The following is a 14,226-nucleotide window of genomic DNA, read 5'->3' as shown; positions in this document are numbered from 1 at the left end:
CAGACAGCATATGTGATGAAAACAACATACTGGGTTAGGCTGCCTGTGTGTTGCAGTGTCCTTGGGGTTTGCAGGCTGTCATTGTCTGTCACGGTCTGGCCACTGTCTTGGCCTGTCACCCAGCAACTATCTGTACATTGTTATCCTACTTTCCCTTCCATGAAGGAGAGCCTGTTGTGGTTCTGCTCCCCTCTTCCCTATGCACAAGCATGAACTAACACTTTGCTTTCCCTGCAGGAGCAGTCAAGGTTTTATGCACATGAAGCTGATGAAGACCAAAGAGAAGTACATCCTGGGTCAGAACAGCCCTCCCTTTGACAGTGTTCCTGAAGTCATCCACTACTACACTACAAAAAAGCTGCCTATCAAAGGAGCAGAACACTTGTCGCTGCTCTACCCTGTAGCTGTGCGGACCCTCTAATAATCTAGTCTCACCCCTTCCTGTGGATGGGAGGTGAGAGGTAAGCTGGGTTGCACAGAATTCATTGCCAGAATTCAGTGCTTGAGTCTGTGATGGAGTGACAGCCTTTAGTCTTGGGATTGTGGATGCTTTGTAGAGTTGTGTATGGTACTCTTATGCTGCAGGGTGCCTCCAAAACCAGGCTTCTACATAACAGAAAGAAATTTTATTTTAGTACAAAGAGAACAGACAACCTTCACAGAGCTTCTCTGTGAGTGAAAGTACTTCCCAACAGTTCTTCCTCCATGTTTTGAGAAGAATCAACAAGTTCTTCTCAGCAGTAAAACGCCAGCAACTTTTATTCTCTTGCTACCCTGAGAAACTTCTTCATGTGAAAGAGTACCTTGATGGACCTGAGAAAAAGCTGCTTAGCAGGTGAGTTCTGTGGCTCTGCTCACTTAGCCTGGTGGGTTTTGGGTGATTTTTAATGAAGTTTCTTGGGGTAGTCAAATCTTGAACTCCTATTAGGCACACAATCTTAAAATAATTTTGTAAAAGCAAATCCTGGTCAATTATTTATGAAGATGGAATGTAATGAAAAAGTAATTTGTTATATATTTTTATCCTTTTTGGTAAAATAATCTCTTAAGGGTTACTGTATTCATTTGCAAGTTTCACTCAGATGCAGGCAGCTAATTCTGTTTGGTGCAGTTAAACCGTAATGTTTTACGTAGTTAAGAATGAGGCATTTTAGTATATGGGTTAGTATTTATGCATGTGGGTGGTCAAAGTCTTTTATAAAGCTTTGTAGGCAAAATCTTCACTTGCTCATTCATCTGTATCAAACAGTCCTACTGAGATAGCAGACTAACAATTGTGTTGTAATACTGGCTTTCCCTAAGATGATATTTGCAGCTGTACAAATGAGAACTTTGGTATGTAGCAGAAATTTGTTTTTCTGGTGTATCAAGACATTTTTAAAACAAGGTTCCGTGACACCTACCTTCTGGCCAGTGTTCATTTTCACCATAAGCAGAAGCCTTCTGCTGTATTTCAGTCACTGTCAGCCAGAAGCACTGCACAAGCTGCTCTGAATCTTAGTCCTGCCAACTCAGTGCCCATCTACATGAGAGATATTTTCTACATGCTCTCTGTGCTCGTTCAAGGGGATAAATGAAATATATATATATATATATATAATTGTGCAGAAATTAGAACTGGACAATCAATAGCCTAGTAGTCCTCATTTTGTGCCATTTCCCACCTGTGTCTAGAATGATGTGCATTAACCCACCAGCCGTTGTAGTAGCAGACTGGTTATATGCAGTATATGTATTTTACAGGCTGCAATAGGAGTGTGAAATTGTGTGTTATTTAATTCAGCTTTCTTACCTACTACTCTTCCATTTTATGTATGTTTAGAAAGAAGTGCAAATAGGAGAATTATAATGAAATATCCACTTACTGCCTGTAAAAGTAGTGCTTCATTATATTGTCTAATCTGGTAAAAACCTCAAGGATGTCCTGTATAATCTCACTGGTGATGAATGTTCTGCTTCCTTTTAAGCTTGCCTTGCTCTTTACATGACATCCAACACAGTTTTAACTGGACTGGATCACATATGTGGGGAGCCCATTGTCATTCTGTGCAGCAACAGTAGCGGGTCAAGCTGCAGCTGTCTCACCCGAATTTGAATCTGCATTGTAATAGGCTCTGGTGGTTTTCTGAGAGAACGGTGGCACAACAGAGTACAAAGAGACAACATTCCTCTCCAATAAAACTAAGCATCCCCTTTTTCACATACTCACCTACACTTGCTTTTCATTTCCCTAAAGTCTTTTCAGAGCTCTTCTCCTCCTAACATCATCCAATTGGTAAGAGCATACAGGCACTTTTAAATCAGCACATTCTTCTTCCACCAGAGTAGGAGTACATGAGGGTGGCAGAGCTTGCAGAGGTTAGGAATTAGATTGAATCGGCTGCTGTCTGAGTCTTTGCCTGCGTGGGCTCTCGCAACTCTATCATGCCCCTTGAGACAGAGGTATGTCGCATCTCTTCTTTTGCATGTTGAAGTGCATTTTTGAGAATTTGGCAATATTGCTGTTCTGTGGCCAATTTATTCCTGTAATGGAAAAGTATGCCCCTACTCTCTCTAAGAGCAATTACCAGTAGAAAAACCAACAACAACCAAAGCCTTGCCAGGCTTCCTTAAGCACACTGTTTTTACCTCATGGGGATAACTGTTGTACCAGATCTTGTCATGGGCATGATTGAAAGTCAGCTGAAGCCAGCAGGTGCCGTTTTATTGCAGTCTGCAGATTCTGGGTCAGGATCCTTGCTTCATACAAATCAGGTGAATAAGCATCACACGAATGTGTGTAAAGTTTATTACAGCTTCAAGGATCAGATCAGGGTTCTTGATTCAGCCAGAGGAAATAATCCCAGAAGATGTTGGTTGTCTGTGGAAAGTGCATTTTTGGGTTTTTTATTATTATTTTTTTTTTTAAAAAGACTTTTAGAAAGAAGTGCTCATTAATTGCAGAATAAATAAAATGGGGATTTTTGTTTGCACTGTAATGCTGTCTTTGTTTATTTAAGTGATTGTATGATATTTTTCCAGTGAAGGAATATTCTTCTCAGACCTTTTAATGTACAGTGAAAATGCGGCGTGTTGCAGTATGTAGTATTGCGTATAGGTGGAAGATCTCGTAGTGATCATGCCTATATAGCACATTAAAAGTTTATTAAAAAAAAAACAAACTTCTCCCTTTTCTTCCTTTAATTGTTACTGTTAATCTGTCTTGAACAGCTAATCGTAGAAGAAGCCTTTCAGAACAACTTGTGTTTGTGTGTCTTGATTGTATAGTGAAAGTCATCATTAGGCTATAATCGGGTTTGGAGGAGTTTCAGTTCTGCCCTGAATAATTCTCTTGAGAATGAACAGTTTTGCAAGGGCTGTGCCAAAAAGGTGCATGTGTGAATGATATTGCTGTCAAATTGCTTGAGGTGCTCAAAGAATCCAGTTATTGCTGTTTACAGCGTAACACTAGTGAATCACTTTCTGCAGACTTTGTAAGAGGTGTTAATTAGGCTTCTATTTTGATGAGTATTTCTCAATGTAATGAAAGCCCCCAAGCTGTGAACATCTGTATGATGGATAGGGGAGTGGCCAAGATTACATTTTACAGCACCTTCCATAATTCGAAAAATCATAAATGTTTGTGGGTATACAGTCATCACTGTGGCTTCTGTTCTTGATAATAGTGTATTCTCTGAGATGAAGTCTTCAGAGCCAGGATGCAATATGCGGGGCTATCTGAAGTGCAAAGGTACGAAACATACATTTCCAGTTCTCAAAGAACATGGCCTGAGTTTGTGATTCAGGGAAAACTGGTTCTGCTTGGAGGTTGACACATTTATGTGCTGCTCCTTGTGATCCCAATGAGGTTCAGGATTTGCCCTTTCTCTTGCTGTCATGGCTCAAGTTGGGTACACAAATACCGTATGACAATGTTGGTGGAGGCTACAAATGCCATCTTTCACTCAAGCTCTGATTCCTTATTCAACCTGCTGCACTGCTAAGCTATGATCTGGGGTACTGAGTTGGTCCTCTGTTGCTGTTTAGTCACTCATGTTGTACCTAGGCTGGTACCTGAGCTGAACAAGGAAGGTCTTAACACTTGTTTAAATAACTAAATAAATAAACAAACAAACCTACCCAACACACTGCTGCACTAGCTCCTTATGGGAAAAACAAAACAGAAATTAAGCAGACACATCTGCACCCCTGGTTTGAGCAAGGGGAGAAGGGAATGAACAGAGTAGAGACAACTGGGTTTTGTACATTCTTTCCTTTTTAATCATCTGAGATGATCCCATATAAAACACTACAGATTGCTTCCTTTTGTTACTTCCTGCTGGAGTCCCCAGTAAGAAGAGAAGAAAGGAAGGAAGGAAAGTGCAGCAGCAGCTGCTAAAGAAGGTTGTTGGTGTGAAATGAAGCAAATAGAAGTCCTACTAAAAGGATGTTCATAGGTTGAAAGGGATGACCATTTACAATCCCATTTTCTGCAGCATGTTACTGCCTGTCTCAGACCTTGAGCTTACTCTGAGAACCATATACCCATAGTTCAGAGTTGCTGTGTACCTCAGTGCTTTAGACCTTGTAGTTAGTTCAGTGACAAGATCCATCTGAACACTGCCTCCTGTATTCAAGTGTCTTTCAGTGTCTCTGAATTGCAGTTATTGTTGCTGACAGTTCCCAGACACAAAGCTACCATGAAACAAGAAAGACTTTAAAGCATTCTGTCGGGATGGTAGGATTCTGACAAATGCACATTCCTGGATACATTAACTAGCCAAACCACTATAATTGGTTGTGTAAGTAAGATTGGTTTATGTGGGGAACCAAGCAACAGCAACCCTTACAACAGGTGAAGCTGGAAATGACACAGGAAATAGGCCTGGCCGCTATCCTAACTGGTGATAAATGCAAGATAACCTACCCCAGGAGATGCTGCAGTCTCCTGGAGTGTGTGGCGAAGGAGCCCTGATTAATCCAAGGCTGATCATTGGGATTTTGGAGCTGCACCTACCAGGGGTCAGAGAAATTAACTGCACAGCTCAGGAGAGTAAGATCTATTTCCATCTATAAGAGCATCTGAAATTCCGTGAACAAAACAACCGCTTACATAAGTGCTCCAAATGCCTGTGCTAGAATCATAGAACCATAGAATCAGCTGGGTTGGGAAGGACCTTCAAGATCATCAAGTCCAACCATTGCCCCAGCACTGCCAAGGCTACCGCTAAACCAAGTCACTGACGGCCTCATCTACATGGTTTGTGAACACTTCTGGGGATGATAATTCCACCACTGCCCTGGGCAGCCTGTTCCAATGCCTGACTACCATTTGGGAAAGAAATTGTTCCTAATATCCAGGCTAAACCTCCCCTTGCACAGCTTGAGGCTGTTTCCTCTTGTCCTATTGCTTGTTCCTTGGGAGAAGAGATCAGCCACCTCCTGGCTCCATCCTCCTTTCAGGCAGTTGTAGAGAGCAATAAGGTTCCCCCCTGAGCCTTCTCTTCTCCAGACTAAACACCCTCAGGTCCCTCAGCCGTTCCTCATCATGCTGGTGCTCCAGCCCTGCACCAGCTTCGTTGCCCTTCTCTGGACCTGCTCCAGCACCTCCATGTCTCTCTTGTAGTGGCGGACCCAGAACTGAACACAGGATTTGAGGTGCAGTGTTGCCCTCACAGGGGGATGATCACTGCCTTGGCCCTTCTGGCCACACTATTGCTGGTAGAGCCCAGGATGCTGTTGGTCTTCTTGGCTGTCTGGGCAGCACAAGCTGGCTCATGTTCAGCAGCCATCAGTCAGCACCTCCAGGTCTTCTTCTGCTGAACAGCTTCCCAGCCACTCTTCTCCAGGCCTGGAGCTTTGCATGGGGTTGTTGTGGCACAAGTGCAGGACCCAGTGCTTTGCCTTGCCTTGTTGAACCTCACACAATCCTGTGATCCAGCCTGTCCAGATCCCTCTGCAGAGCTTTCCTGTCCTCCAGCAGATCAACACTCCTGCCCAGTTTGGTGTCATCTGCAAATTTACTGAGGGTGTACTTGATCCCCTCATCCAGATCATTAGTGAAGATATTAAACAACACTTGCCCTAATACCGAGCCCTGGGTGACTGGTCACCAGCTAGATTTACCAGCACTCTTTGGACTCGGCCATCCACCCAGTTTCCAACCCAGCAAAGAATCCACCTACCCAGGCTAAGAACAGCTAGTTTCTCCAGGAGAACACTGTGGAAGAAAGTGGCAAACACTTTACTAAGGTCCAAACAGACAATGTGCATGGTTTTTCCCTTACCCACCAGGCAGGCCACCTTATGACAGAAGAAGTCTGGTCAATTACCTGCCTTTCATGAAACCATGATGACTGGGCCTCATCCCTCCATTTTCCTGCACGTGCCTTGTGATCTCACTTAGGAACATCTGCTCCATGACCTTCCCTAGCACTGAGGTCAAGCTGACAGGCTGTAGTTTCCAAGGTGTTCCTTCCTGCCCTTTTTTTTAGAGAGGCATCACATTGGCCAACCTCCAATCCCCTGGGACCTGCCCACTAGACCAGGACTGTTGACAGATGATGGAGAGTGGCTTAGCAAGCTCCTCCGCTAGCTCCTTCAGCACTCTTGGGTGTAACCCATCCAGCCCACAGATTTGTGTACATTTAAGTGGAGCAGGAGGTCTCTAACCATTTCTTCCTGGATTATGGGGACTTCAGTCAGCTCCCCATCTCTGCCATCCAACTCAGGAAACTTGAGTACCCTGAGGATACTGAGGAAGCATTAAGCTTCCTCATCCCCAGTCACTAGGCTTCCCCTAGTATCAAGTGGAGAAAGGAGGTTCTCCTCGGCCCTCCTTTTATTGCTAATACAAAAGTACTTTTTACCATCTTTCATGGCAGTGGCCAGATTTAGTTCCGTCTGCGCCTTCGCCTTTCTAACTTTCTCTCTACATAACCTAAAAACATCCCTATACTTTTCAGGGGGTAACTGTCCTTTCTTCCACAGGTGATAAATTCTGTTTTCTTTCCTGCGTTCAAGCAATATCTCCCTGTTCAACCAGACTTTCCAGATCCAGAGACTTCCTACCCTCAAGCAGATCAACTCTCCTTGCCTAATTTCGTCTCATCTGGAAACTGAGTATGCACTTTTATCCTCTCATTGAGCTCATTGATAAAGATATTAAACAAAACTGGCACCGGTACTAAGCCCTGGGGAATGCCACTTATGATGGGACACCAACTGAGTTTAACACCATTCACCACAACTGTCTGGGCCTGGCCATCCAGCCAGTTTTGTATCCAGTGAAGAGTGCACCCATCCAAGCCATGAGCAACGAGTTTCTCAAGAGAATGCTGTGGAAACAGTGCCAAAGGCTTTACTAAAGAGCAGGTAAACAACATCCACAGACTCCCTCGTCTACTTAACAGGTCGGCTTGTAACAGGAGATAGGATTAATCAAACGGGATCTGCCCTTCATAAACCAATGTTGACTGGACCTGATTGCCTGGTTGTTCTGTATGTGCCACATGATGGCACTCGAGGTCTGCTCCATGACCTTCCCTAGCCCCGAAGTCAGACTGAAAGCCCTGTAGTTCCCTGCTCCTTCTACCAGATCTTATTGCAGATGAGCATCAGATATAGTAACTTCCAGTCAAACGGAACCTCCCCAGTTAGTCAGGACATCTGATAAATGATTGAAAGTGGCTCTGTAAGCACATCTGCCAGCTCCCTTAGTACCCTTGGGTGGAACCTATATAGCCACATAGACCTGTGTGTGTCTAAATTGTGTAGCCGGTCCCTAACCCCTTCCTATTGGATTATGAGGGTATCATTCTGTTCCCCATCTCTGCCTTCCAGCTCACTAGATGTACTTACAGAAACTTATTTTACTGGCCTTTACTGCAGTAGCCAAATTAAGTTCTGCAGTAATCAAATTAAGGCCCTTCTGATTTTCTCCCTGCGTAACACCAAAACATCTTTGCAGTCCTCTGTTTTGGAACCATTCTTCCAAAGGTCATCAACTCCCTTTTTTTCTTTTTTACTTTAATTTCTGCTGATTCAACTTTGAGCAAATGATAGTGGAATCATACCCTGGTTATTTTAAAAATGTGAGACTGAACTGAAATCAAGCAAATTAAGGTTGATTGTCAAGCTTCTTGACTTGTTTCTTCTGAGTTCTTTTTATTTTATTGATGTTGCTTGCAGAATACATAATACTGACGGTATTATCAGAGAGCCAGAACACACAGAACAACCAACACAGTGGTAATCACCATCTCAGCTGCAGGACAGAGCCTTTCCCCGCACCATCAGATAAGCTGCAGGCTGGTCGTGGATGTCTTAGGCTCAGCTCTAGTCATTTCTCGCCATTCTGCAAAGCCCAAACCCTTCCTGAAACCACACACTATTCTGAGATCACTAAAGCTGCGAGCTTTCGTGTCATTTCAACGGGGGGCTACTAACGCGCTGTGCATCCATCCTTCACGGCTTCAATTTCTTCACTTTATAGCCTTGTGCCACCCAGCGGCTGAAGTAAGAGGCTACTTCATGTGCAAAACAGGGTTTTCTGCTTTTAAATGAACGCAGTAACCAAACCCAGAGCAGCTATAGCAGGAACTATTGTGATTTTTAATTTTTTTTTTTTAATTGATGTTCCATGTTAACTGAATGTTCATCATTTGAGCTCTTTCTTGTTACTGAGTTGAGCATTCTGGCTATTTCAACAAGAGAAACAAGAAAAAAACAGAAATAGTTTTGCCAGCTTGTGGTCATTTCAGTTTGGATCTCCAGTTTCATATTTCCTTTCCTTCCTTTATCTTACCATCCCATTACTCCTCCACCAATTGGAATAGGTTAGATCTAAACATCAAGTAATTTGGATTCAGTTTTCAAAAATTAAAATATACATATATATGTACATGTTTTGATCCAAGAACAAAGTCTTTTAATTTATTTTATCTTCTTTCAGCCCCTTCAGTCTTGATGGGGCAGTCAGACAGTGCAGTCCGCAGGACTGTGAAGGCGCTGAAGTGGGGGTATTGGCTGCATGCTCTGCCCAGAAATGCTGACACTCTCTGAGCTGGCATAGGGCCGCAGGGGAAGGGACAGGGGAGACAGAGCCCTACACGAGCCAGCTCATGCCCGGGCAGCCAAGAAGGCCAACAGCATCCTGGGCTCTATCAGCAATAGTGCAGCCAGCAGGGCCAGGGCAGCGATCATCCCCTGTACTGGGCACCGGTGAGACGACACCTCAAATCCTGTGTTCAGTTCTGGACCCCCCACAACAAGAGAGACATTGAGGTGCTGGAGCGGGTCCAGAGAAGGGCAACGAAGCTGGTGAAGGGCCTGGAGCACAAGTGTGATGGGGAATGGCTGAGGGAACTGGAGGTGGTTAGTCTGGAGAAAGCTCAGGGGGGGGGATCTTATTGCTCTTTACAACTGCCTGAAAGGAGGATGGAGCCAGGAGGTGGCTGGTCTCTTCTCCCAAGGAACAAACAATAGGACAAGAGGAAGAGGCCTCAAGCTGCACCAGGGGAGGTTTAGCCTGGATATTAGGAACAATTTCTTCCCCAAATGGTGGTCAGCCATCGGAACAGGCTGCCCAGGGCAGTGGTGGAATTATCATCCCTGGAAGTGTTCACACACCCTGTAGATGAGGCCGTCAGTGACATGGTTTAGTGGTGGCCTTGCCAGTGCTGGGGCGATGGTCAGACTTAATGATCCCGAAGGTCTTTTCCAACCCAGCTTATTCTGTGATTATGATTCTATGACTGAAGTTCCCGGGTTGGCCACATAGGGGCAGGGCATGAGGAAACTCCTCCAGAAGTGGGGCTGCTCCCACAGGCAGTGATCTTCGTCCCCCTGTTCTCATGTCCTTCTGTCCTCATACTGGGAGATGACCCTGCTCAGAATCATTTTGTCCTGGGGACACAGCTCTCTCAGAGGGGAGAGTTCAACAGGGAAATTTGAGGCTTCAGGCTCAGCTAAGTGATAGAGATAGATGCTAAAACACCATCAACACCAGGGAAGCAGACATAACCCTTGGCCATCAGTACAGGTATGATGCAGAGGAGATCCCCATCTCATAAAAGGAGAGGCTGGGAGAGAGGAGCGCTAGATCCTGTTGTTCTCCAGGCAGCCTGTGTGTCCTGCAGCTCATTATCTCTGCTCTGCTTTAATTGTTGCCTCTGGCTGTTTTCTTAACACTGAAAGAATGCAGATGTCTTGGTTTCCTCACCATCTGCTGGACACCCTGCTACTCAATTCCTTAGACATCAAATTCCAAACTCCCACCCCAAAATCCTGCTGCCCCTTAGCGCTGCTTTGCTGCCCCACATGATGCTGTCATTGATGTGTGGTAGATGTTCAAGGGGGTCACCCTGTTCCAGTGCAGCTTAATTTAGTCCATGACCAATGGTAGGACTGTGCTTCTACCCATGGGACAGTAAATTCTAGATGTATTAAACGCCCCTTCACATGAAACCAAGCTGTGACACTCTGCTGTCAAAAAAAAATTGAGAAAAATACATTGACAATACTTGTTGTCTCTCCTTGACCCCAGTTTGTACTGGACCTCTAATCCATCAAGTGCACCCTCAGCAAGTTTGCCAATGACACCAAGCTGTGTGGTTCGGTTGATACGCTGGAGGGAAGGAATGCCATCCAGAGGGACCTCGACATGCTTGTGAGGTGGGCTGATGCCAACCTTATGAAGTTTAACCATGACAAGTGTAAGGTCCTACACCTGGGTCTGAGCAATCCCAGGCACAGCTACAGGTTGGGCAGAGAAGAGATTCAGAGCAGCCCTGCGGAGAAGGACTTGGGGGTGTTGGTTGATGAGAAACTGAACATAAGCTGGCAGTGTGCATTTGCAACCCAGAAAGCCAACCGTATCCTGGGCTGCATCAAAAGGAGCGTGACCAGCAGGTCGAAGGAGGTGATCCTGCCCCTCTACTCTGCTCTCATGAGACCTTACCTGGATTACTGTGTGCAGTTCTGGTGTCCTCAACATAAAAAGGACATGGAACTGTTGGAACAAGTCCAGAGGAGGACCATGAGGATGATCAGGGGATTGGAGCACCTCCCGTATGAAGACAGGCTGAGGAATTTGGGGCTGTTCAGCCTGGAGAAGAGAAGGCTGCATGGAGACCTCATAGCAGCCTTCCAGTATCTGAAGGGGGGCTATAGGGATGCTGGGGAGGGATTCTTCACTAGAGACTGTAGTGATAGGACAAGGGGTAATGGGTTAAAACTTAAACAAGAGAAGTTTAGATTGGATATAAGGAAGAAATTCTTTCCTGTGAGGCTGCTGAGGCACTGGAATGGGTTGCCCAGGGAAGTTGTGAATGCTCCATCCCTGGCAGTGTTCAAGGCCAGTTTGGACAGAGCCTTGGGTGATATGGTTTAGTGTGAGGTGTCCCTGCCCATAGCAGGCTGGTTGGAACTTAATGATCTGAAGGTCCTTTCCAACCCTAACTATTCTATGATTCTGTGGTTCTACTCCAATGGACTAGGACAGCTTTATTTTTAAAGAGCATGCCATTGTCATACTGCATGGTAGAAGACAGAGGAGTATGAGAAAAACAGCAACTAAACTTGGCCACTGTGGCAAGACTATCTGCTCTTCAACAATGATAAGCCTTCCCAAAGTCCAAAACCATTTCAAATCCAGAATGGAGATCGGGTGTTGGAGGGAGAGGTCTACACAATCAGTTTGCCACGTGGACCAGGGAATTTTGCTACCTCTTAGGTTAGCAAAGATTTGGCCTTCCTTGTAAAGCTTTCTGTTTTCTGTACACGTTTCACATCTGGATATCAAGGCACATGTTTGTCAAGTGTTAAGTGGCAACACTGGTATGTGCTTAAGTAAATCACCTGTAGCAGTAAGTCCTAATGATGCATGCAGCTAGTAGGCTAATGAGTTCCATTTAGTGGAATCAGGGTCCACAGCATATTAATTCAAGCTAGCCAGTAATCTTTGGCACTGTGTTCGGTCAGCTTCCTTAATATTAGCTTTTTGGTGTGTGGATAGATGTACTACTTGAAGGGAAGAAGATAAAGCTATTTTTTATATTTTTAACTAATATGGGCATCCTGAAATGTCTCTTTTTCCTACCTTCTCTACTAGTCACGTCATTGCCAGTTTTCCAAGTCACTGCATGGCTCCAGCCAATACAGCATAGCAGTCAGTATGGACTGTGTTGGCTCCAGCTTAAATATCATCACTGCATATTATACCACCCTTACCCCTCAACATCTCTTATCATCACTTGGCCACATATTACAGTAAATATGAGTCTTCTTATTGTTCTCAACTGGTTATTTTAGTAGGGAAATCATGTTACTATCTAGCTGATTTCACTAAAATTGCTTGTTTATATCGCTTTTTGTGTGCTTACACATAACTTGGGTTTGCATGGCAAGGTTTTCGGAATGACAGGGGCTACAGGGGCAGCTTCTATAAGAAGCTGCTCGAAGCTTCCCCAATGCCAAATGGAGCAAACGCCAGCCATGACCAAGACAGACCTACCGCTGGCCAAACCTGAGCCAATCAGCGATGGTGGTAGCACCTCTGTGATAAACAGGAAAGACAAGATAACAGCTGCTGCACAACAGCAACTAAGAAGAAGAGAAATGTCTGGGTACCAGAGCAGATAATACCCTGAAGCCCACAGTGCAGACCACAGTGAGGCAGGATGTCCCCCGTAGCCCATGAAGATCCACAATGTAGCAGATATCCACCGGCAGTCCATGGAGGTACATGGTGGAGCAGTTATACACCTGCAGCCCGTGGAGGTCCACAGAGGAGCCGATATCTACCTGCAACCCATGGAGGTCAATGGTGGAGCAGATCATAGAACCCTAGAATAGTTAGGGTTGGAAAGGACCTTAAGATCATCTAGTTCCAACCCCCCTGCCATGGGCAGGAACACCTCACAATAAACCATGCCACCCAAGGCTCTGTCCAACCTGGCCTTGAACACCGCCAGGGATGGAGCATTCACAACTTCCCTGAGCAACCCATTCCAGTGCCTCACCACCCTTACAGTAAAGAACTTCCCCCTTATATCCGATATAAACTTCCCCTGTTTAAGTTTCAACCCGTTACCCCTTGTCCTGTCAGTGTGGTTTCTAATGAAGAGTCCCTCCCCAGCATCCCTATAGGCCCCCTTCAGATACTGGAAGGCTGCTATGAGGTCTCCACGCAGCCTTCTCTTCTCCAGGCTGAACAGCCCCAGCTTTCTCAGCCTGTCTTCATACACAAGGTACTCCAGTCCCCTGATCACCCACCTGCAGCCCATGGAGGTGCATGGTGGAGCAGTTCTCCACCTGCAGCCCGCGGAAGACCCCCTACTGAAGCAGGTGGATGTGCCTGAAGGAGGCTGTGACCCCATGAGCAGCCTGTGCTGGAGCAGGCTCCTGGCAGGACCTGTGGCCCTGTGGAGGGAAGCCCATGCTGGAGCAGGTTTGGTGCAGGACTTGCGATTCATGGGGGACCCATTCTGGAGCAGCCTTTTGCTGCTCATGCTGGAGCAGGGGAAGAGTAAGGAATCCTCCCCTGAGGAAAAAGGAGTGGCAGAGGTAACGTGATGAACTGACCCCAACCCCCATTCCTTGTCTGTAGCCTGACAAGCTGCTCCAAGAGTGTCTCCAAAGTAACTCTTTTCTATGGCTGGTCATGGAATAACAGTACTACATTACCAAGCAGTCTATTGCTTTTTACAAGTGGGGGGAAGATACCAATTTAGACTGTAAATACATCTGGAAAACAATATGATGGTGGATCTTATGACACTCAAGGTGAAAGGAGAAAGGTGGAGGAATGTGTGGGAAGTAAGACCATACTGCAGCACTACATTTTTATTGTCAGTTCCCTTTAATAGCACCAGAAGATCTCTCAAATTTGTTTTCCCTCCAAGTGTGAACCTCTGTGTTCTGTGAAATCGGTGATACCTGTCAAAATTCTGTTTGGATGGAGAAGCTTTGACCAGGACAATACAGGAGTTTACTGTATGAATTTCTATTTAATAGGACTGAAGCAAGCCAGAGTCATATAGGCACTGGCAAATAGTCTCATGCAAATAATTTCTCATTGATGTTAATGGACTTTGAAACAGTCCCTAATGGTACATTTAGGGAATGAGAACTACCTTCCATGGAATTCTATGGCATGCATATCAAGGCTTGACACACTGAAGTTGCCACCAGACCTTTGTCACTTCAAAACCAGAATCTCTCTAGCGAGACACCTGTGATTCTCTT

The 14,226-nt window shown here is 45.3% G+C and overlaps 1 protein-coding gene across 2 annotated transcripts in view; it reads left to right on the top strand.

The window, feature by feature from the left end:
• SHB (SH2 domain containing adaptor protein B) overlaps window positions 1–803 on the top strand; it is a 64,660-nt gene extending 63,857 nt beyond the window's left edge. Inside the window, exon 6 of one of the 2 annotated variants that reach the window (XM_061478773.1) lies at window positions 238–803. In XM_061478773.1, the coding sequence (XP_061334757.1) occupies window positions 238–421 (184 nt within the window). In that variant the 3' untranslated portion in view covers window positions 422–803. The remainder of the gene's footprint in view (window positions 1–237) is intronic. The other variant, XM_061478775.1, reaches the window with a different exon arrangement.
• Window positions 804–14,226: the final 13,423 nt, after the last annotated feature.

Source organism: Pezoporus flaviventris, unplaced genomic scaffold (genome assembly GCF_033815535.1).
Source record: "Pezoporus flaviventris isolate CSIRO_AGI_PZ_B2104156 unplaced genomic scaffold, CSIRO_AGI_Pfla_v1 ptg000131l, whole genome shotgun sequence".
NCBI lineage: Eukaryota > Metazoa > Chordata > Aves > Psittaciformes > Psittacidae > Pezoporus > Pezoporus flaviventris.
This window is presented reverse-complemented; position numbering and strand designations above follow the sequence as displayed.